Raw genomic sequence first — 25,058 nt, forward strand, 5'->3', positions numbered from 1 at the left:
TTGAGACGGAGTCTCGCTCTGTCGCCCAGGCTGGAGTGCAGTGGCCGGATCTCAGCTCACTGCAAGCTCCGCCTCCCGGGTTCACGCCATTCTCCTGCCTCAGCCTCCCGAGTAGCTGGGACTACAGGCGCCCGCCACCTCGCCCGGCTAGTTTTTTTGTGTTTTTTAGTAGAGACGGGGTTTCACGGTGTTAGCCAGGATGGTCTCGATCTCCTGACCTCGTGATGCGCCCGTCTCGGCCTCCCATTTCTATATGAATTTTAGAATCAGTTTGTTAATTTCTATAAAAAGTCGGCTGGGATTTTGATTATGGAATTGCTTTGACTCTACAGATCAATACTTAACAGCATTGATTCTTTTAATATAATCCTTTGTTTTTAATTTTCACTTTTCGCTTTCAACTTAAAATTCCTCTTGGTCCGGGAGGCTGAGGCAGGAGAATGGCGGGAACCCGGGAGGCGGAGCTTGCAGTGAGCCGAGATCCGGCCACTGTCCTCCAGCCTGGGCGACAGAGCGAGACTCCGTCTCAAAAAAAAAAAAAAAATTCCTCTTGGTCATCTAAAACTTAAGATGAGAAAGCAGAGTTTTGGCAAGTGTGGGATATCACACCTCCCTAATGGTACAGAAAATATGCAGCCTGGCAGGATAGGTTTCTGAAACTCCAGACCCTGTGCAAGGTTACTTTTGCCTAATACAATGTTGCACATTGGGTATTTTTTTAAATGTCGATTATTATCCTAGTAACTCATATTCCAAGAAGCAAAGTATATTTTCAGCTTGATAATTTCTAACGACCTGTCCTAAAATTTCTAATTTTAGAAAGAGTAAAAACCTTTTAAAAACTCCCATAAGTGGTTTAAAATTTTTAGGTGGGAAAGGCACAGATAGATTCAGGTTTTTATCCATTCTCATATTATAAAGATAAATTTTAAAAGCCCTGAACTGTTTTCAGAAGTGGAGGAGCAAGACGTGGGGCCTGACAAGGTTAAGGTGGTGATAGGTAGTAATCAAATCCCATGGAGCCTGAGTCTGTCCAGAACAAGGTCTGTCTTGTTTACAGTATTATCCCTCAGTACCTGGCAATTTTTTTTAGTAGTTCAATATATATCTGTTGAAAGAATAAATCAGTTTTGTTGCATAATTTTGACCTGTAGACTTTGGGCCATGATTTTTTTTTTTTTTTTTTTTTTTTTTTTTTTTTAAGAGATAGGGTCTCGCTTTATCACCCAGTCTGGAGTGCAGTGATGTGATCACAGCTCATTGGAGCCTCAAATTCCTGCGCCCAAGGAGTCCTCCTGCCTCAGCCTCCTGAGTAGCTGGGATTACAAGTGCAAACCACTGCACCTGGCTGGGCTCTAATTTATATTCTCATTCCAAACTGAATTCATTCCTTGACTAATACTTTATAATAATAGAAGAAAGTCCATATTCTTATGTCCTCTGACTGAGAGTTAATTTTCAAAATAATCAACAGGGAGTGAAAAAATATAATGTCACAGTTAAAGGTTTCAAAGATGTGTTTCAGAGATAGGCGTGAGGAGGAGTGCTTGTCCCGCTTAGGAGTGAGTAGAGGGTGTGATACAGTCACTGAGTGAGCCAGAACTACACCCAGGCCAGAACTACTACCAAGGAATAGAAAGGGGCAATTTCGTCAGCTTTCTCTGCATGTGTGGGTGTTTGCTCATAAACAGAACTGCTAGTTTATAAACCCCAACGCCCTGTTACCTCCAGATCCCCTCTGTGCAAGCTAAAGTAGGGGCACATCAATATTCTTCATCGGGGTGTTTTTCATCGGGGTGCATTAGTGTAGTGAAGTCTTTTCAATGCATACTCTGTGTGTTTCCCTGTATTCTAATTAGATTTTGACATTTACCCGACCACCTTTGATTGGGCTTCTCATGGTAGACTTTCAGGCCATAGCACAACACTTGATTTTGGGGGCTGAAAGTACCTTAGCTTGGGAACTTTTGACTGAAAATTCACATAAAGTGAGGCCTGACTTCTAGGTAGCCTGGAACTGCGCTCCCTGAGCCAAGTCAACATTTCGTCACAGGCTATACCACACTTTGGTATTTCTCATTCAAAAGGGAAAAATGGAAGAGACTTTAAAATATTTCCCTGCTGGATATAGTAACTTTTTTTTTTTTTTTTGAGATAGGGTCTTGTTCTGTCACCCAGGCTAGAGTGCCATGGTGCGATCACTGCTCACTGCAACCTTAACCTCCCAGGCCCAAGCAATCCTCCTGCCTTGGCCACCTGAGTAGCTGGGGCCACAGGTGCATGCCACCATGCCCGGCTAATTTTTTTTTTTTTTAATTTTTCTAGTGATGGGGTCTTGCCATGTTGCTCTGGCTGGTCTCAAACTCCAGGCCTCAAATAATTCTCCCACCTCCGCCTTGCAAAGTGCGGAGATTACAGGCATGAGCCACTGTACTTGGCTGTAACCATTTTTAAATATAAATGCCTGATAAGGCAAGGTTGAAGTATCATTTAAATAATAATAGAATATAAGATATAATTATGATAATAATAGAATCTAAATGAACTCTTATTTAATCATCAATGAGGAATATGTTTAATTATCCTTTTACCTTACAGATTATCATGGTAAACTCTGTCTCTGACCTTCATGGCTACATCGACAAAAGCCAACTGACCCGGGAATTAGGGGGGACTTTGGAATATCGCCACGGACAGTGGGTAAATCACCGCACTGTGAGTACCAACTGACACATGCTTTTCACTGTCTCTCCTTGTTTTCCGGAGGATGGAGTGGCGGAGTTAAACATCAACTGCTGGGAGGTCACCCTGTGACTGCTTGACCTTGGGGTGGTTGGGATTTCTCAGCCACAGGCTGGGGAAGAAGGAGCATGGAAGGGCGAAGGCTGGGGTTTCTCCTGTTGACCATGTTATCCTATTGCATCTCCTGGTGTGGGGGTTTTGGGACACTTACCTTCGAATGCACCTGGGAAGTTTCCAGAAACACCAATAGCCTGTTATACCTCAGAGAAACTAATTTACTTCATCTGGGATGGGTCTTAGACATTAACATGCCACAGAACTCCCCAGGTGATTCTAAGGTACAGACATATTGACACCCATGAAGTCAGTAGAAGCTACATTTAAATATTATCACCCCTCGGTGACTACTGTAGGTGAGAGGTGGGAGGGGGACAAGGATTGTAGAACTATTGGGTATGACGCTCACTATCTGGGTGACAGGATCAACTGTACCCCAAACCTCAGCATCATGCAGTATACCCATGTAACAAACCTGCACATGTACCCCGGATCTAAAGTCAAAGTCAAAGATGAAACCAGTTTTTAAAAATTGTCACAATAGCATATAGTCTATGTCAGGTGAGTTTCTAAGCATTTGTGAGCTTTTTTCTTCCTCTGTTAAAATGGGACTAACACAGTATTGCTCTACAGGGGATAATTTTGCCTGCCCCCTACATTTATCAATATCTTTCGACTTTTTTGTAGTCATAACTTAGTGGGGAAAGTTAACTGGTATCTAGTGGGTCGTCAGGGACTGTGCTGGACACCTTACAATGCTCAAGACAGCCTCCCACAACAAAGCATCATCTGGCCCAAAGTGTGAAGAGCCAATGCTGAGAAACACCGGACTAACAAAAGCTTCCTGAAAGTTTGATGTGGGGAATAAGGGATGTATTATCTGTGAAAGCACCTGGTATATAGTATTTTACTTTTTCCTACCTACTGATATTGGTGATTGTTATGCTAAGTTAGGAGTTTCAGTAATATTGAGGAAAATGTGAGATCAAAATTCATTGTCATGGCTTGAATGTTAGTGTCCCCTCAAAATTCACATGTCAGAACCCAATGTGATAGCATTAAGAGGAGGGGCCTTTTGGGATGTATTAAGTCATGAAGGCTGTGGCATCATAAATGGAGCTAGTGCCCTTGCAAAAGAGGTTAAAGGGAGCTGTCATGCCTCCTCTGCCCTGTGAGGGCACAGAAGCTGTCCTTTATGAGAAACAGACCTCCCCCAGACACCAAATCTGCTGGGGCCTTGATCTTGAACTTCCCAACTTCCAGAACTGTAACTGTGAGAACTCAATTTCTGTTGCTTATAAATTACCCATTTGTTTTTGTTATAGGCCATCCCTGGCCTAATATGTAGCCATGGTTTGTGGTTGTGCATGTGCTAAACATTTTTTAGTGAACTTTAAAAAATACAACTAGTATTGAAAGACCAGAGATATTCTTTACATGCCTTTTACTTGTTCTGTGTATATGTTTTATATACACACATATACAGTCATGTCTCATTTTATTATGCTTCACATTAGTGGGCTTCGCAGATTTGCAGTTTTTTAAAATTGAAGTTTCGTGGCAACTTTGTGTTGAACAACTCTATCAGCACCATTTTTCCAATAGTATGTGCTCACTTCCTGCCTCTCTGACAAATTTTGGCAATTCTTGCAATATTTCAAAGTTTATTATTGTTAAACTTGTTTCTTTTTCTTTTTCTTTTTTTCGAGACAGAGTCTTGCTCTGTCACCCAGACTGGAGTACAATGGTGTGATCTCAGCTCACTGCAACCTCAGCCTCCCAGGTTCAAGCAATTCTCCTGCTTCAGCCTCCTGAGTAACTGGGATTACAGGCATGCGCCACCATGCCCAGCTAATTTTTGTATTTTTAGTAGAGACAAGGTTTCACCATGTTGGCCAGGCTGGTCTCGAACTCCTGACCTCAAGTGATCTGCCCGCCTCGGCCTCCCAAAATTCTGGGATTACAGATATGAGCCACCATGCCCAGCCAATTGTTATATTTGTAACAGTGACCTGTGGTCAGCAATCTTTGGTGTTACTATTGTAATTGTTTTGGGGTGCCAAAAACTGCATTCATGTAAGACAGTGAACTTAATGGATATATGTTGTGTGTGTTCTGACTGCTCCACCAACTGGTCCTCAGCTGTCTTTCTCCCTCTCCTGGGCCTCCCTACTCTCTAAGACAGAACAATATTGAAATTAGGCCAAGTAATTACCTTACAATGAACTCTAAGTATTCAAGTGAAAGGAAGAATGGTGTGTCTCACTTTAAATCAAAAGCTTGAAATGATTAACCTTAATGAGGAAGGCATGTCAAAAGTTGAGATGGGCAGAAAGCTAGGCCTCCTAGCCTAGCCAGTTCACCTAGTTGTGAATGCAAAGGAAAAGTTCTTGAAGGAAACTAAAAATGCTACGCCAGCGAATACATGAACGATAAGAAGGCAAATAGCCTTCTTTGCTGATACGGAGAAAGTTTTAGTGGTCTGGGCCTGGATAGAGTATCAAACCACCCACAACATTTCTTTAAGCCAAAGCCTAATCGGAAGCAAGGTCCTAACTCTCTTCAATTCTATTAAGGTTGAGAGAGGTGAAGAAGCTGCAGAAGAAAAGCCTGAAGCTAGCAGGGGTTGGTTTGTGAGGTTTGAGGGAGGAATTCTTCTCTGTAACATACAAGTGCAAGGTGCTGATAGAGAAGCTGCAGCAAGTTATCCAGAAGATCTAGCTAAGATCATTGATGAAAGTGGCTATACTCGGCTGGGCGCGGTGGCTCACGCCTGTAATCCCAGCACTTTGGGAAGCTGAGACAGGCAGATCACCTGAGCTCAGGAATTCAAGACCAGCCTGGACAACATGGTGAAACCCTGTCTCTACTAAATGTATGAAAAATTAGCTGGGCATGGTGGCGGTTGCCTGTAATCCCAGCTACTCAGGAGGTTGAGGCAGGAGAATCGCTTGAACCCAGCAGGCGGAGGTTGCAGTGAGCTGAGATCACGCCATTGCACCCCAGCCCGAGCAACAAGAGCAAAACTCCATCTCAAAACAAAAAAAAGAAAGAAAAAGAAAAAGTGGCTACACTCAACAGCAGATTTTCAATGTAAATGAAACAGCTTTCTATTGGAAGAAGATGCCATCTAAGACTTCCATAACTAGAGAAGAGAAGTGAATGCCTGGCCTCAAAGCTTAAAAGGATAGGCTGACTCTCTTTTTAGGGGCTAATTCAGCTGTTGACCTTAAATGGAAGCCAATGCTCATTTACCACTCCAAAAATCCTAGGGCCCTTAAGAATGATGCTAAATCTACTCTGCCTGTGCCCTAGAAATAGAACAACAGAGCCTGGATGGCAGCACTTCTGTTTACAGCATGGTTAACTACATATTTTAAGCCACCTTTTGAGACCTACTGCTTAGACAAAAAGATCCTTTCAAAATATTACTGCTTTTTGGCGATGCACCTGGTCACCTGAGAGCTCTGATGGAGATGTACACGGAGTTGAATGTTGTTTTCATGCCTGCTAACACAACATCGATTCTGCAGCTTGTGGATCAAAGAGCAATTTCAACTTTCAGTTTTACTATTTAAGAAATACATTTTGTGAAGCTATACCTGCCATGTATAGTGATTCCTCTGATTAGTGTGAGTAGAGCAAATTGCAAACCTTCTGGAAAGGATTCATCATTCTGGATGCCTTTAAGAACATTAGTGATTCATGGGAGGAAGTCAAACTATCAATATTAACAGGAGTTTGAGAGAAGCTAATTCCCACCCTCATGGATGACTTTGAGGGGTTCCAGACTTTAGTGGGGGAAGTAACTGCAGGTGTGGTGGAAATAGCAAGAGAACTGGAATTAGAAGTGGAGCCTGAAGATGTGACTGCATTACTGCAACCTCATGATAAAGCTTGAATGAATGAGGTGCTGTTTTTTACGGATGAGCAAACAAAGTGATTTCTTCATCTTTCGGGGGATGATGGTGTGAACACTGTTGAAATGACAACAAAAGATTTAGAATATTCCATAAACTTCGTCTACAAAGCAGTGGCAGAGTTTGAGAAGATTAACTCCAATTTTGAAAGAAGTTCTATTGTGGGTGAACTGCTATCAAACAGTATTGCATGCTACAGAGAAATCATGAAAAGAAGTCAATTCATGTGACAACTTCATTGTTGTCTTAAGAAATTGCCACTGCCATTCCAGCCTTCAGCAACCATCACCCTGATCAGTCAGCAGCCCTCCATATTGAGGCAAGACCCTCCAGTGGCAAAAAGATTGTGATTTGATGAAGGCCCAGAAGATTGTTAGCAATTTTTTAACAATAAAGTATTTTTAAATTCAGGTATGTGGAATTTCTGACATAATGCTATTGCACACTTAATAGACTACAGTATACTGTAAACATAATTTCCCTTTGCACTGGGACACAAAAGAATTTTTGTGACTCACTTTATTGTAACGTTGGCTTCATTGCAGTGGCCTAGAACCAAACCCACAATATCTCTGAGATTTGCCTGTATATATAACTAGGAATAATATAACCACACATGTACAGTACATATTGTTTTATAAGTGAGGTATATAGATTCTTTTGTGTGTGACAGTGCATTTTATGGGTGTCACCTCTTTGAACGAGAGACTCAGAAAGTTAGAACTCAAAGGAATCTTAAAGATCATGTGGCTCAATCACTTTATTTTATAAATAAATAAACTGACTTCAGTGTAAAGAGGTGACTTATCCAAAGTCATTTGGTCAACTAGTAGCAGCACTGAGACTAAAACCAGCCTCTTTTTAATCTCCCTATCAGGATCAGGTCCTCTATACCATTTCCAAAGTCAGGTAATTCACTCATTTTGTCAACTAAATCTGTTGTCTTTCCATCAAGACAGCATGTTGGTGAATGTTAATCTCTCCACATTGTTATAATTATCTGACCTTCCAGGCCATCGAAAACTTTGCCTTGACCTTGAAGACCACTGCCCAGATGCTGCAGACGTTTGGGGCCTGCCTGGCCACAACAGAGCTGCCCAGAAGCATGCTATCCACCGAAGACCTTCTCATGTCCCACACAAGGCAGCGGGACAAGCTGCAGGTGAGCGGTCAGCGGCCTCTCAGAGGCTAGCGTCTGTGCCAGCAGGTATACCTGCCTCTTGGAGAGAGCTGGGAGCCAAATTAACAGTTAAGCCCTCATTTTCCTTCTTCTTTAGTGACTTGGAAGCCATTGATCATCTTAAACCTTCCAGACAGGCAGTTTGTAATGAAAGAAGTCTCTTAGAGACTGAGTGGTGAGTGAAGGACGGTGGGAAGCAGCACAGAGAAGGGCTTTTCCAGTTTTGTCTGGGTGAGCTGAGGCATGTGAGCACCCTTTCAAGGGTTGCACTCCTGTGATCCTGCTCAGGACAGAGCAAGACAGAACATGCTGAAATTGCAGGGGATAGGGGCTGGCTTTTGAAATATAAGCTTTCCAGCAGTGGTTGTAAAGTTTTGGGGCAGACTAATAAGCTGACTTACTGCTTCACTTTCTCAGAAGTGTGTCTTTTTATTTGGGGATGAATTTGAGAAAAAGGACTATGGAAGGTGCCCTGACCTGGGTTGAAGGAGAGGCACCTATTAAATGATTCATAAAAGCATGTCAGAACCAGCTGAGGAAAGGGAGCTTGGCAGGTTCTTTTAGTCATGTAGTACAGGGAAATCTTCCTGGGGCTTCTCCCTGGATGAGTGTTGGCACCTTTCTACCTTGAGAAGCACAGACCAATCCCATTATTTCACAGAAGCCCAGTTTTCAGTAGGGCAGCAAAATGAGGATTGGATGGTCAGTGTATGTGTCTTGGCCTCATGGAACTTGGGAAGAGTTGAACTATTGTATCTGTGACCAAAAATTTGCAAAAACGCTTTGCTAGATGGTTGATTTGTTCATTTATTCAACATTTATTGAGCACCCACCACTACTTGCCAGGAAAACCAAAAAGGCAACCTCAGCGAACACATAGTCTAGTTAGGAGAGTCTCAGAGTCTAGTAATTGAGGCAAATTAATGTTTCCATGTGCCAGGAAACACTGTTAAATTCGGTCTTTAAGGAGGTTGTTATTCAAAAAGAGATGACTGGGAGTGGTGGCTCACATCTGTAATCTCAGCATTTTGGGAGGCCAAGGCGGGTGGATCACCTGAGGTCAGGAGTTCGAGACCAGCCTGGCCAACATGGTGAAACCCCATCTCTACTAAAAACATAAAAATTAGCCAGGCTTGATGGCGGGTGCCTGTAATCCCAGCTACTCAGGAGGCTGAGGTGAGCGAACTGCTTGAACCTGGGAGGCGGAGGTTGTAGTGAGCCAAGATCTTGCCACTGCACTCTGTCCTGGGTGACAGAGCGAGACTCCATCTCAAAACAACAACAGCAATGAAAGAGAAAAATATATTCTGAAGATTACTGTGAATAATCAAAATATCTGGACTGGGCTGGGCCCAGTGGCTCACACCTGTAATCCCAGCACTTTGGGAGGCTGAGGTGGGCAGATCACCTGAGCTCAGAAATTCAAGACCAGCCTGGACAACATGGTGAAACTAAAACTCTACTAAAAACACAAAAATTAGCTGGGTTTGGTGGCAGGCGCCTATTATCCCAGCTACTCGGAAGGCTGAGGCAGGAGAATCGCTTGAACCCAGGAGGCAGAGGTTTCGGTGAGCTGAGATCATGCCACTCCACTCCAGCCTGGGTGACAGAGTGAGACTCTGTCTCAAAAAACAAACAAACAAAAAAAAAAAACAAAACAAACCAAAATCTGGACTGAAATTGTAAAATCCTGATGACATCCTGAAAATTTTCCCTGAAAATGACTCTGAGAAGCTTGGCCTTTGCTTTTCCAAACCTACTGGCTTAAGTTCACATGATTCTTAGGAGGTGCGAGTTGCAGAAAGCAGGGCCTAGGTGCCTCTGTGAAGTGTGCTAGGAAGGAGTTTGCAGTTGCACAGGCCCTAAGGTAGTTCCTGACCAAAAGGAGTCTGCAGAGTGGTCTTGTTGATACAAAGGGGTGTCACGGGAAGGACGCCCAGCGCAGCAAGGACTGTGAAACTGAGCTCTGTGCCTAGGGCTCATGAGCACAGTGCGTTCTTTGCCTCCATCCCTGAAGGGTATGGAGAGGTCAAAGAGCAGAATCACCAGGGTGACAATGTGATCAGTCAGGAAGGTCTCTGGAGAAAAGGTTAAAACATTTGGATTTGAGATAAGGACACACTACTAGGGGTGAAAACCAGCCAGTCAGGTCTTGCTGTATGTGCTGGTGGCAAAGCAGAGGGGTGGGGACAGGGAAGGCAGATGAGTGGGTGTTCTATATTTCTCTACACAGGCAAAGAGTTCTGCAGAGGTAAACAGGTGGGAAAGAACCAGTTTCCAGGATGGAGTAAGAGGATTTCCTTATGCATGCTAACCAGCTGTTCTCAGAATTACAACAGGCAGCTCTGAGCAAAGGAGGCTAAGACTTCTCTCAGGTTATGGGGTGGAGTAACCTTGGAGGCCACATAGTTAGAAGTATTATTTAACATTTATACTCTATTATGTTAATTTGGTTAAACACCCCCTATCCAAGCTGTAAGACAAGTGAAAGGAAATTAGAAGGTTCCATTTAATTGACCTTTTAGTAAAAGAAATTCTTGCATTTATATTCCATGCTACCCTAAAATCCTGGTGAAGACCTGAAATTATTTTCAGACAAAATTCTGAAAGCGATTTAATTTGTCCAAGTGTTTACCTCAATTAAGAATATTAAGTGAATTTGGATTTAAAATATTATTATCTTTATTTTACCAAGTAATATTAATTAACATCCTTTAAAAGACAACACAGGCTGGGCACAGTGGCTCAAGCCTATAATTCCAGCACTTTGGGAGGCCGAGTGGGGGTGCATCACCTGAGATCAGGAGTTCGAGACCAACCTTGCTAACATGGTGAACCCCTGTCTGTACTAAAAATACAAAAATTAGCCGGGCATGGTGGCTGGCGCCTGTAATCCCAGCTACTCGGGAGGGTAAGGCAGGAGGATCACTTGAACTCGGGAGGCAGAGGTTGCGGTGAGCCAAAATCACTCCATTACACTCCAGCCTAGGCAACAAGAGTGAAACTCCGTCTCAAAAACAAAACAAAACAAAAAACCATAAAACCAACCAAACAAAAAATACAGATAATTTCTTAAGGCTTTTTTGTGATTACTGATTATTGTCCCAATTCAAATTTGATTCCTTATCTTGTAGCTTAGAAGCACGAATACCAAAATCATTAAACTAGAGTTACATTTTTCCTCTTTCGCATCCAAAAATGACTTAAAGAGAGAAATGGTTTATATTAGAAAAAAAGAGGTACTGGCCGGGCATGGTGGGTCACACCTGTAATACCAGCACTTTGAGAGGCCAAGGCGGGTGGATCACGTGAGGTCAAGAGTTTGAGACCAGCCTGACCAACATGGAGAAACCCCATCTCTACTAAAAATACAAAATTACCTGGGCATGGTGGCGCATGCCTGTAATCCCAGCTACTTGGGAGGCTGAGGCAGGAGAATCGCTTGAACCTGGGAGGCGGAGGTTGCAGTGAGCCGAGATCACACCATTGCACCAGCCTGGGCAACAAGAGTGAAATTCCGTCTCAAAAAAAAAAAGAAAGAAAGAAAAGAAAAAGAGAGATACTGTTTAAACTTGTATTAATAACTTAGTAGTTTTTGTGGTTATTTATGCATATTTTATTTTACCCTTACTGGTCTTTTACCTACCTTTTAATCAAAGATTCTATATGTCATTACATAATTTCTTTTCCAGCTAGAAAAGTGAAAAACTATTATAAGATCCATTCTTCAGTACAGTGAACTTTTATAGTTATTTAAATAGCTATAAAAGTTGTAGCATGTGATTTACCATTTTCTTCCAGCCTGGAGAGTGTTTTTTCCTAAACAGCTAGCACAGCTTAGGGGATTTGGCTTGATTTCTTGAATTCCTTTCTCCTGGGATCTTTAAGAGATATCTTTTTTTTTTTTTTTTCATGAAATACATTTAATGAAGCAATATTTAATGTTGCCAGGCAGATATTATTGCCATTTTACTGAGGTGGAAAGAGACTGAGAGGAATTCACAGTAATGGACATTACACAGACAGTACAGAATATGGACTCCAGAGCTGGAATTCAAATCATTGTTTAATAATGAATGCTCACAAATAAGAAACTGAAAATAGTAAAATATTACCTACCATATCTGAAGATTTTTATTAGAAAGTTCATTGAATAAACATCCAAATTTATTTTCTTGGAGACAACATAGGCTAACATGTGCTAATATGAACATATATTATTCAAAAGGGGGAATTAAAAGCCATCTATTTTTCCACGAGGAATGATGTGGAAAATGTCTTTTCATATTATCATTGCTACTAAAGCATGTTTTACTAGTGAATTTTTGTTTTCACATCAAAATTCATGACTCAGAGAGAATAATGGGCCCTAAAGCAGATGACTTTATTCTATCTTAGGTATATGCGTCTGGTCGCCTCTACAATCAAACAGAATAGGAGAGCCATTGAGTTGGAGAGGTTTTCAGTCTCACTTGCTATTTCTCTAGGGAGTTGTTACTATTTTGTTCAAAATAGTCTTCCAGTAGAACCTCTTTTCTTTTGGCCCTTCAGTATATTAAGCAAATCAGTTCACACAGAAAAAAATCTCAAAACATCCACAGTGGAACAATCGTATCAAACTTTTAAGCAAACTGATGACTTTAAAAAAGGCTCTTCCCCAGAAACATAAATTCTTTCCCCCAGCCTGAGCCACAGTTTGGGCCTGAATCTGTTCTTACAATCAAAGAGTGCTCTCGACTTCAGTAAGTGCTATTTTCTGTCCAATCAAATCGTGGGCACCTTGGGCTTCATACTAAATTTGAAATCTTATTTTCGCTGTGATTTCTCTCTCATCTGAGGGACAGAAAGGAAGAGCAAGTCTTGTAAACACAAGCAGCTTTAGCCTTCCCTGAGAGAGCTGAGCTCCGGATGAATGAGACAAGCAGACAGGACTCAGCTACCCATCGTTTCTGCTGTGTGCCTTTCCACCCATCAAGGAGAGTCCGAGCAAGTGCTCAGAGCGCATGCACAACGGCACCTCCACCTCGTCTGCCAGTTGGATCCTGTTCCAAGGTGGTGGTGGGGCTCCCATTTTCTGAGGAAAGGGAACTTTGGTAGGCAATGAGCTATCTCTCAGTTTACAAGCAGTCCTCACCCTGCCACCAGCAGGACCCTGTCAGCACAGGGAAAAGGAGACTCTACAAAAGGGAGTATGAACTTAAACACATGTTCTGGAAGACAGTGCCCTGAGTTCCTCCTCCAGCCTGAGTGCAGGCAGTAAAAAAATTAAATACCCAAAAAGCTTATTTTCTTTCCATGGAAGCTGAAACTCCAGTTTTAGGCTGAGCAACTTCCCCTTACCCTTTCTAAGTACCATAGTTGCTCCATCTTTCCGTCTGTGTTCATGACAGATTTTTGTAACCCTACTCAAGTTGACCATGTGGTTGAATCCCAAAGCAGTCACTAGGTCACAATTTTTGCTTGTATCCTTTTTAAACAGTGTAAAGGGGATATACAGTGTGTGACATCACTTGTGAAGATTCACCTTCCCTGTCTCATACACTTTCTTCATGCTCTGCCACACTTCGGGTGTATCCCTCTTCCCAGCTTCCCCCTCCAGTGTCTCCTTCTGCTACACCAATATGGCGCTTCTCCTTTAGCCTCTCTCCCTTTCTTCCCAACTCTTCATCACATATGGATGTGTGTGTGTGTGTGTGTGTGTGTGTGTTGCTGGAAGCTCAGCAGCAGTTAAGAAAATGAGTGGGAAAAGCCACGACCCTTTTAGTGGGTGGGATGAGAGAATGGCTAAGACACTGACTCAGGAGTACATTTTTTCCATCATATCTAATTTGTCTTTATCCATCTGCAACCTGACTTCTTTTAGGCTGTTATTAATTTATCCAACCTACAAATATTTAATGAGCATTGATGAGATAACAAATGAGGGCTGACACATGAGAATGGAAAAGAAGAGATATGCCTGATTCCCAGGCAAGAGTGCCAGCCACGTGGCTAATGTGGGGCACTATTTGGAGTGGGCAGAGCCAGAGGACGTGTCCAAAGAACCCTGAAGGGCTAGCTCACAGAAGCCAAGTCCATCATCAGCCAGATCCAGGGCCAGGTTTGAGGATGGGTATGGCCATGTAACCCTTCCAGGGGAAATTCTGGAGTAGGATGGGACACAACAAAGGTATGAGCTTGAGAGGGTCCAGGACTTCTATGTGATCAGAGTGGGGAAGTCTAAAACTCTTCCCACAGGGAATGAGCTCTAGGTTGTGTGAAGACCACAGAGGTGGCTGGGCCTAGAGGAAGTGACTCAGTGTTTATGTGTGCAGAGGTGATCTCTTGGTTTGTTTTAGAACTATGGGCCTGTTCTAATGCTCAAGGGCATACCAAACCAGCCTCCTCTGACCCAGGAATCAAACCCATAATTCCCAAGCACAAAATTCTAGCTCAGGCTCTGCCACTTTTGTTTTGCAGCCCAGGCTTTCTTTATGGGTAAGACTCAGGGCAATGAGAGATGACCTGCACTGTCCAAAGAAAGGACTACAGCTGTTGGCTGAAGGAAGTAGCCTTCCACAACTGCATAGCACTAAGTCTTTGTGTTAAAAAAGCGGAATGGGGGGTTGGCTTGGAAGTACGAGTCTTTCCATGTTAAACTGAAATTGCTGCCCATATCTGCCAAACTTAAATAATTAAACAAGGCCACAGTTGGTTGGCAGGTGGAGGGAGAGGCAGGTGTTTATTGATGAGACCAACCGAAGTATTTTTATGATCAACTAGCAGTTATTATGTTATTATTGCTCGGTAGTTTCTAACATTCAACATTCAATATCTATCATTTTCTTGTTTCTGGTCACTGTCTTGGATTAAAACTAGGTTGTATTAACTAGTTTTGCTTTTAATTTACAACAGTAGCTTGAGATATACAAAAAGCAGATGTTGATTTTGAAGAGGAAAAATATACTTTTTTTGGTGTATACCCTTTCAGACATTTTGAATTTTGTATCATGTCGGTGCGTTGCCTATCAAGGATAAGTTAATTGATTAATTTTAAAGCTGCATCTTGACTTCATCAGCATTTAATTTCCTAAATGAAAAATGTACTGATCTACCTCTTCACCCCAATTCTACCAAGAATTTGTTTTTTCTAATTCCTTCTAAGATAGACTACTTTTATTTTCTAGGATGAGCTGAAATTACTTGGAAAGCAGGGGGCCACATTGCTGTCATGCATCCAAGAACCAGCCACCAAATGTCCCAACAGCACACTCAATCTCAATCAACTTGAGAATGTAACTACCATGGAAAGGTGAGTGAGTGAGGTGGAATCTGCCTTTTCAGGAGAGAATATATAGACCTAGATGTTCTGGAGCAACCAAGAACAGATTGGAACAGCCAATATTGGGTCTTGGTGGGGCCAAGGAAGAAGAATATTTGAGACAAAGGAAAAAAGATCACGTCCATCTGGCATCCACGTACGGAGATCTTTTTATGAGCATTCCATTCCCCGCTCTTCAGTGTCTATGACATGCTCCCACCCTAGGATTTTGAGGGAGAGGGTAGTATTTATTGGGCTTCATTTCCAAATAACAGTTTGGCTTGGAGCTGTGCTTTATATTCGTGTGTCTCAGGTAGAAAGAAAGAAGGCATGAAGGTAAGATCAGCTGGAGCACATTCTAAAGCACAGCAGCTGCATCTGAAGTGAAGTTGCTGCCTGCACTGTGGGTGTCCTGATTGGAAAATGAAAGGTGCAAAGCCCGCTGAGCCAGAAGAAAGGCATAGGTGACACATGCTTTCATAATAGGGAGATGGTCGCAATTGATACCACTGACCGAAGACACAGGTGTTCTACCCATAGGCCTCTATGGATGCCTGTGGAAATGAATGCTAACCTAACAGCACTTTCTTATTCTTTCTTGAAAGGTTGTTAATTCAACTGGATGAAACAGAAAAAGCCTTTAGTCAGTTTTGGTCCAGTCATCATTTGAAGCTTAACCAATGCCTACAGCTACAGCATTTTGAGCGTGATTTTTGTAAGGTATTCTTTTCTTGTTTAATATAACTTTCTTTTCTGCTACCGTGACCTCTGGTTTTCTCTCCCTCCTCACTCTTTGGTATGGGGTTTCCCTCTTTTCCCTAATCCAGCTTTCTCCTTATCTCCTTGCTTCTTTACAGACCACCCCCTCCAACTGCCTTCTCACTTTTTCAGTGGAGTAAAGGTGTTCTAGAATACCATTTTCCTGTTGCAGTACATGGCATTTCAGCGATGGTTTATCTTGCTTTTTTTTGAAACAGGGTCTTATTCTGTCACTCCGGCCGGAGTGCAGTGGTGCAACCATGGCTCACTGCAGCTTTGATCTTCTGGGCTCAAGCTATCCTCCCACCTCAGCCTCCCAAGTAGCTGGAACTACAGACAATGCCACCCCATCACACTAGATAATTTTTTTTTTCTCACTCTGTTGCCCAGGCTGGCGTGCAGTGGTGCAATCTCAGCTCACTGTAACCTCCGCCTCCCTGGTTCAAGGGATTCTCCTGCCTCAGCCTCCCGAGTAGCTGGGACTACAGGTGCCCGCCACCACACTCAGCTAATTTTTGTATTTTTAGGAGAGACGGGGTTTCACCATGTTAGCCATGATGGTCTTGATCTCCTGACCTCTGTGATCCGCCCGCCTCGGCCTCCCGAAGTGCTGGGATTATAGGCGTGAGCCACCGCACCCGGCCCAGATAATTTTTTAATATTTTTGCAGAGACGAGGTGTCCCTATGTTGCCCAGGCTGGTCTCAAACTTCTAAGCACAAATAATCCTCCTGCCTCAGCCTCCCAAGTGCTGGGATTATAGGCATGAGCCACTGGACCCAGCTATCTTCCTTTTTGATTGATAATCGGTTGACTATAGTTCTAATAGTTCAACTACAGGTGAATTCTGCACCCCCAGCTTAATTTGAAAGTTAGTGAGCTGCAAAAAAAATTTTCTTAACATATATAGATATATACAAGTCTTGAATCCTCTTTGGAATTTTGAGTTTTCTTGAAGCAAAACAAACCTATACCTTCAGGTGAGTGAGTGTTGGTTTACTTCTGGACTGTTCTAATGTTTCTTGTAGGCTAAGTTTACCCTGGATAATTTGCTGGAAGAACAAGCAGAGTTTACAGGCATTGGAGACAGCGTGATGCACGTGGAGCAGCTTCTTAAGGAACACAAAAAACTGGAGGAAAAAAGCCAGGTTTGCTTTCTGACATTTTTGTGTACTGGGAAGGAGGTTGCTGTGGACGGTGATGGATCATGTCCAGTCATTGCTATTGGAAAGTTGCTAAAGGACACAGGAATGCCCAGTCCTGCCCTTCAGTCACCCCAGGATCCCAAGGAGAGTTGCACGTTAACAACTGCTATGAATGATACAGGCAGCACAGAGTCCTATTAAAGCCACTGAACATATAGTTGCGGTTGGATGCTCAGGTGGGGTGAGGACTCTGGACCAGCCCTGCCCTCTTACGTGGTCAGCAACCAAGTGGGAGAAGGTCACAGCAGGTTCATCACTCACCAGAACAATTTTCTCAGAGTCTCACCAATCAGCTTGAGCTCCTCCCTGGAGCCTGGACTAGGGGGCTGGGGGTTGTGGGGTTGGTAGTAGATGGGAAACTTTCAAAGGGGAAACCAGGAAAAAAAAATGACTAGTTTTATACCTGGAGCAGGACAGTTAGATGGGGGAAACTGGTCCACATTAGTTCCATTGCTACACAGAATTGGCAAAGCTTTCTCCTTTCTCATGTCCCAGGAGTTGTAAATATGAAACTTGTAAAAGAATTTTACAATCCCATACTGGAATTAAACAGTGTCCCAGATCTGCACACAAGTCAGCATTTAGAAGTGATTACATTTTAAGTATTTACAAATTTGTTTTATTACAAATGAAGAAAGCGGAGTCATCTCTTTCCATACAAGTTCCTTTCTGCTTGTTTAAAATTAGGTTCTTTATATTTTTGGGTCTTGGGAACCAAGTCCCCTATGGTTAGCGCTTCCTTTCTTAGCTAATCTGGAGGCATGTTTCTCAGATGGCAATTTTGCAGTACTAGAGATGTGCCAAAGTGTGAGCCTCTGGCCAGCAGCACAGATGTCACCTGAGTAAGCGCTAATTAGAAATATAAAATCTCAGACCCCACCCTGGAAATGGAATCTGCATTTTAAGAAGATCCCCAGGTGATTGACTTGTACATTACAGTTGGAGACACACACCCCTAAAGGATACAAAACAAAGTATACTAAGGCCACACTGACTCTAAGAGCTGTCGGTTGTAGATTCTGAGCTGCAGGTGCTTGTGCACATGCATGAACACACAAACCCACCTGTGTGTCCAATCCCATCCCTCCCTAGTGAGTGCTCTTTCTCTTACCAGTGACCATTTGTCAGATAGACTAGTGCCAAAGACACACGAGTCATCAGGAACATTTCTCAAACAACGGAAAAGGTGAATTTCATATCTATGATGACTGTATGTCTTAGATTCTTCAGGACAGCCCCAATCTTTTAACATTTTAGTTTTTTCAAAAGAATTTTTTACTGAATATAGGTACTATATTTTTTGCTTATTCATATATTAAGAAAAAGTGCCTCATCAATAAAAATGCCTTTGTATATATATGAAAGTGACTACTGACCTATCCGGAGGGTTATTTATTCATCAACAGGTATTCCTTATCCTAGGTTCCATGGAGGCAGCGGTGAGCCAGACAGTCCAGACTCTGCCCTCATGGAGCTTACGTTCTACTGGAGAGAGACGATTCACTAAAAAGCAATCAAATTAATAATAACATCAGATAGTAACAAGTGATATAAAAAAGAAAACAAAATATAATGGAAAGTGACTGGGGATGCTACTTTAGCTAGCATGGTCTGGAAAGGCCTGAGAAGACGACCTTTGATCTGAGATCTGTTCAGTCTGTGTAATCATGCAAAGACTTAGGGAGTTGCGAGTGCAAAGGTCTTAAAGTGGGAATGAGCTTGGTGAGTTCAAGGAACATTGCTAGAGCAGGTGGGCCAGGAGGAAATGAGGAGACAGAGATGAGCAGAGGCCAGGTGGTGGTCCTGTTGCACCCTGAGATCTTTTGTGAGGATTTGAATTTTATTCTCAGTGGAACAGAAAGCCCTTGGAAGGTGCTCTGGACTGTGTTTTGAATAGTGGTGATGGATCTGCATGACTGCATCACATTCTGTCTTCTGCCCACCTCCTTGAACTTGTGGTCGTTGGTATATGCTTCAAAAGTTGCTGACCTGAGCTAGGGATGAAACCTATGGTTATGGAACACAGGAATGCTCTGTGAACCCATGACCCACCTTCATGGGCAACATTCTGAAAGCAACTAGACTAGCCCACTGTGGATGACCCGTGACTTGCAGGATTTGCAGACCTGTCACATCCTGTGACTTGCAGATCTTGTTTCTAAACTTGCTTCCTGAAGGATGCAGTACACCTGTGTCTCTGCCTTTGGGTCAATCAAACAAAGCTGTCTCACCATAACTGAGATCGTTTTCAATATATCTTCCCTCAGACTTCTCAGAGGCATGGCTTCTTCAGATGATTAGGGTTTGGCTAATCTTTCCATTTGTCCTTTAAAGTGTTAAAGGAACAAGACTGTGTCTGGCCACAATCTGACAAATATCTGCTTGGGGTTTGTCCTTTCCTCGGCACCAAGGGGCCAACTCCCTCCCAGCACAGCCACACACTGGGTCTGGGATGTTGCCAGCTTCCTTATTCCACACAGTGACATCATCCTCACAAGTAACCTCAGAGTCAGCTCACTAACCAGGCTCCTGTCACATGCTGATTCAGCCTGCTCTTTATCTTGTTCTGGTTTGAGGGTTTAGCAGTCTTTTGAATGCTCCTTCCTGATTCTGAGAAACAGTAGTTTAAATCATTTATAGAAGGTCTTCTATAAAAGCAGAATTTGTGGCCAGGTTTTGACTGTGGGAGCATACTGAGACCCTTGCTGAGGAGCTAGCAGGGAACATACCAGGATAGGGTGTTCCCCTATCCTGGATAGGAACCACCAGATTTCAGCCTTGACCTCTCCCTATAAGGGTGCTATGTCTAAGAAGGCATGGAACCCAGGCCATTAACATCTAAGGATGTCATCTAGTTGGAGGGTCATGGCTTTGTGTACATGTGTGAGATTTTCAAACACACACAGAAGTGGATAGATTGGCACAATGAACTCCAAGTGTCCATCATTCAATTTCAACAACCATTAACTTTCTGCCTTTCTTGTTTCATCTGGCCCACCTCCCCATACACACACTCTATCCCTATGGATCATCTGTGGGTTTGTCTAGATTCCCTGATAGAGTAAGATCACTTGCTTTCTTGCCATTTTCTTCCCTAGTAGGCACTCTCATCTCTCATCTGTTATACCAGTAGAGTCCTCGGGTGGGGGGCGGGGGGCGGGGGGGATAAACTGTTATTTCAATAAAGATTTCTGAATCGCAACTTCTAAGCTGCAACTTGACTATCCAGCCTTCTGGAATTTTCAGCATCTGAAAGATCCCAGATGGGCTTGTGATCAGAGTACCGGATTTTAGCCATTTTTCCCTCACGCTTTCTTTATTACTTTGGAGATTTTGATGACTATTTATCTTGAGCAGGAGGTATATAAACTAAAAATATAAGCTTCAATTTGGAAGTTTCACTGTAAATTTCTTTGCAGGCACCAGGAGGATTTCATAGCACATGTGGAGAGGCCAGGTAGTTGGAAGGTGACGAGAACATAGGCTTTGGAGTCAGATAGGGATGGATTAAAATCTTGGCTCTAACAAGTACCAGCTGTATGACTCTAGTCACGTTTCTTAGCCTTTCTGAATATGGTCCCCCTCATCTGTAAAGCAGAGATAATAATTCCTACCTCACAGAGACCCTGTGAAGATTAAATGAGTTAGATGCATGGTAGGGACTTCATGTGGTTGGCCTGCAATGTGGTCAGTGGTCAGTGGTCAATATTCAGTGGTCAGAAACTATTGTTGTCCTTTCAATTCTGTAATAGTGACTTTCCAGCCATATGGTGGCTGAATCCAGGTTGCTCCTTAGTTGCCCTTTTTGTTTTGAGACAGAATTTCACTCTTGCCGTCCTGGCTGGAGTGCAGTGGCACAATCTCGGCTCACTGCAACCTCCACCTCCCAGGTTCAAGCGATTCTCCTGCCTCAGCCTCCTGAGTAGCTGGGATTACAGGTGCCCGCCACCATGCCCGGCTAAGTTTTGTATTTTTAGTAGAGATGGGGTTTCACCATGTTGGTAAGGCTGGTCTCTAACTCCTGACCTTGTGATCCGCCGGCCTTGGCTTCCCAAAGTGCTGGGATTACAGGCGTGACCCACCGCGCCCGGCCTCCTCAGTTGCCTTTATGGGTGTTTTTCCCTAGACACATTTGGACCTGTTACTCACATCTTTCCTCTAACATCTCAAATGTCTTCTGGACAGTTCTGAAGGGTGAAATACTATATGCCAAGGGAAGGGCAGGCTCTGATCACCACAGGGCGATTTGGAAGTATCCTGTGGTGAATTTCCCTGGACCCAGAAAATTCTGCCCTGTTCTTAATAAATTAGGCAGCTGGACTAAAAAAAAAAAATGTCAACAGAGACTTTCTTGCCAAGTCTCATGTTTCTATATTTGACTAAAGTCAGACAAGTTGGAGCAACCAAATGAGGTCTCTAAGCTTAGCCAGAATAAGCGCAGCCATTTTTCTCTGTGTATGTTGCTCTGAGCCAGATCCTGGAGCCAGACTGCCTGGGTTTGAAGCCTGGCTCTTCTCTTTCCTACCTGGGTCACCTTGGGCCATTGTGCCTCTGCTTCCCTTTGGTAAAACAGTACCTGTATCACAACCTCTTGTTGTGAAGAGTTAAAGAAATAAGCAAATGTAAAGCATTCAGAACGGTGCCTGGCACATAGTAAGCTCTCAGTAGATGTCAGCTGTTGTTATTAATATTACAGAGGTAGAGGGATAAATTCTGTGCTATGGAACATGTCCTAGGTTCAGTCTGCAGTAGCTGAGCAGTGCTAGTAAAGGTCTGTCATTCATTTGACATTTATTCTGCAAATATTTATTCATCTCCTACCATGCCAGGTACTGTTTAAGTTCTGAGGACACAGCAGTGAACCAAAGAGTCAAAAATCACTGCCCAGGGAATGAGTATTGCAATCGTCTTGTAACCAGTGTACCTGGGCCTTTGCTGTTTAGAGCAAGTGCTCTGGGTATTTTCGCCTCAGTCCTTTTAACTAGCCACTACTTGATTTGTGTCACTTGTTTCTATACCAGTACTCCTCTTTGTTTTGTGCAGCATTTATTTGTAAGTACCTCAGATGCACCATGCCCTGTTTTCAGTTGAATAAGAGCTGGTTCTGGACCACAGGGGTCTGTGGCATAGTGCAGGCAGCAGATAAGTGATCACAATGTAATGAAGCAGGTGCTCTGATCAAGAGAAGCACAGAGAAAGTTTTCTGGAGAAGGTGAAGTCTGAAATGTAATTCAGATTGAGCTGGCCCCAGAGGAGTATGGGTGTGGTAGAGGATGGGTGAGGGGGAGTAGGGAAGGATGGGCTTTCTAGGCAGACAGCAGGTGGAGAAGGGATGGAGGCCTAAAGCTGCCTGAATATTTGGGGAACAACAAATGGATAATTAGTATGGCTGCAGCAGAGAATGGAGTTGAGGAAGTGGAGGAGGACTTGGTAAGAGGCACACCCAGGTATGAGCTAGATAACGAAAGACCCCATGTGCATTGCTCAAGAGTTTAAGCTTGCTCCTGAAGACCCTGGGGCCCCAGAAAAGGGCTTGAAGCTTAGGAGTGATGTAGACACAATAAGATGTGTTGGAATCGCTGCTTTGTCAGCAGTCTGGAGCATGATTTGAAGGAGAGCCTGAAGAAAAGCAGGGAGACCAGCTGTCCCCATGAGAAACCATGAGGCCTGAGCAGACAGTGACAAGGAGGTGGCAGAGACGGGGTCAGAACTTGAAAGGCATTAAGAAGGCAATGGCCCCTGCAGGGCTTCTTGAATGACTGGGAGGGTAGGAGGAAAGGGGTTTGGAAATTGTTGAAATCATAAACTAGTGCAAGTTAAGAGAGGGGCAAGTTGTACACACCTGGAGTTACGGTGACTCCTTATGTTACTGTAAACATAAGTTTACAGTAAAGCGGAGCAGAAAATGATGCACTGGATGCTTAGCGTGACTGACAAGGGGGCTCATGGGCTCTCTGCTCCTGGAGACCTTTCGGAATGTGGCAGTCATCTGTGCTGATGCCAAAGTCAAGGTTGCCTCACAGAGTTCCAGCCAAGCAGATCACTGCATCATGTAGCTCACTGGTTCATTCATTTAATTTGTTGATCAAATATTTATTGCATGTCTACTAAATGCTCTCATGGAACTTACATTTTGGTGGGAGTGAGTGGAGGAGGGAGGAATTCTTTTTTTCTTTTTTTTCTTTTCTTTTCTTTTTTTTTTTTTTTTTTTGAGACAGAGTCTCATTCTATTGCCCAGGATGGAGTGCAGTGGCACAATCTCGGCTCACTGCAACCTCCGCCTCCCAGGTTCAAGCGATTTTCCTGCCTCAGCCTCCTGAGTAGCTGGGACTACAGGTGCATGCTACCATGCCTGGTTAATTTTTTGTCTTTTTAGTAGAAACGGGGTTTCACCATGTTAGCTAGGATGGTCTCGATCTCCTGACCTCATGATCTGCCCACCCCAGCCTCCCAAAGTGCTGGGATTACAGGCATGAGCCACCACGCCCAGCCAGGAGGCAAGAATTCTACATTAAAGTAAATAAAGAAAATAGTTTTTAGATAGAGGTGAGTGCTGTTAAAGAATTAAAGTGAGGGAAAGGGCCTAGATGAGTGGGTGAATGGGTTGTACAGAATGACTTCAGATATAGTCTCCGGGGAAGCCCTGTGAGAAGGTGACCCGGGAACTAAGTTCTGCATGACCCAGGGAAGAGCAATCCAGAGAAGGGCCGAGTCAGGAACTAGGTTGGTGATCAGCTGTAAGCCGTATCTCTCAGCTGGATTCCTGCAGCAGCCCCTTAACAGGCCTCCCAGCATTTCCTCTTATTCTGGACACTGTACCTGGAGCCTTCCAAAAACATGTTCGAGATCCTCCCTCCGAATCCAGGGACTTTCCTCTCACAATTAGAGAAAGCCAAAGTGCTTACAAGGGCAGCAAGGCCCCCGCCATGGAACGCCCGCTTTCCTCTGGTTACGTCTTCCACTCATTTCCTGCTTGCTCCCTCTGCTGCAGCCATACTGGCCTCCTTCCTGCTACCCGAACTTGTCAAACACACCTTCACCTCCCAGCCAAGTACTGCGCGGCTTGTCCCTGACTTCAGGTCTCGGCTTGCATGCAGAGCGCTCCCAAGACCATGCACACATTTCTTCGAAGATTCACTAGGACTCTGCATGTAGCTGTATTAGAGTTACAATCTGTAACGATGAAAAAGTACTAAGCAAAATTAGCAAAGGGGAAAGGCATGCGAGGTGAAGTCTGGAGGAAACCAGGCACAAGCTTCTTAGAATCCTGTCCTGTGGGAGTCTCACAGGACATACTTCGTGCCCCCATCTGTGGGTTGTGACAACATGTGTGAAATGTTGTCTACCAGGGAAGCTCATTAGAGACTCAACGCCCAGAGGTTTTATTGGTGGCTGGTCATGTCGGCAGCTTCTGTCTGGCAAGTACCAAGATTTCAGACTCCCAGAAGAAAAGCAGGTAATCACCATAAACCATACTGTTTGCACAAACAGTTCAGGCATCGTGAGCTATTCACATCAGGGAATGGAGGGAACCTTCCCAAAATCTAAGTTCCTAGATGCCAACAAAGGGCCAATCTTACAATTGGGTCTTTCTTTCTAAGGCTGTAGTCTCAGGCTTTCTTTTTTCTTTTTTCTTTTTTTTTTTTTTTTTGGAGACAGAGCCTAGCTCTGTCGCCCAGGCTGGAGTGCAGTGGCTCAATCTTGGCTCACTGCAACCTCTGACTCCCAGGTTCAAGCAATTCTCTGCCTCAGCTTCCAGAGTAGCTAGGACTGTAGGCACACGCTGCCATGCCTGGCTAATTTTTTGTATTTTAGTAGAGGTGGGGTTTCACTGTGTTGCCCAGGCTGGTCTCGAACTCCTGAGTTTAGGCAATCCGCTTCGGCCTCCCAAAGTGC

General features: G+C 43.6%; 1 protein-coding gene across 1 annotated transcript in view; it reads left to right on the plus strand.

The window, feature by feature from the left end:
• Window positions 1-25,058, plus strand: part of MCF2L2 (MCF.2 cell line derived transforming sequence-like 2) — a 255,369-nt gene that overhangs the window by 114,909 nt on the left and 115,402 nt on the right. The window contains exons 6-10 of the mRNA XM_023187621.1: window positions 2,599-2,715; window positions 7,732-7,881; window positions 15,066-15,190; window positions 15,805-15,919; window positions 16,986-17,105. Of these exons, the coding sequence (XP_023043389.1) occupies window positions 2,599-2,715; window positions 7,732-7,881; window positions 15,066-15,190; window positions 15,805-15,919; window positions 16,986-17,105 (627 nt within the window). The remainder of the gene's footprint in view (window positions 1-2,598; window positions 2,716-7,731; window positions 7,882-15,065; window positions 15,191-15,804; window positions 15,920-16,985; window positions 17,106-25,058) is intronic.

Source organism: Piliocolobus tephrosceles, chromosome 2, assembly GCF_002776525.5.
Source record: "Piliocolobus tephrosceles isolate RC106 chromosome 2, ASM277652v3, whole genome shotgun sequence".
Classification (NCBI taxonomy): Eukaryota; Metazoa; Chordata; class Mammalia; order Primates; family Cercopithecidae; genus Piliocolobus; species Piliocolobus tephrosceles.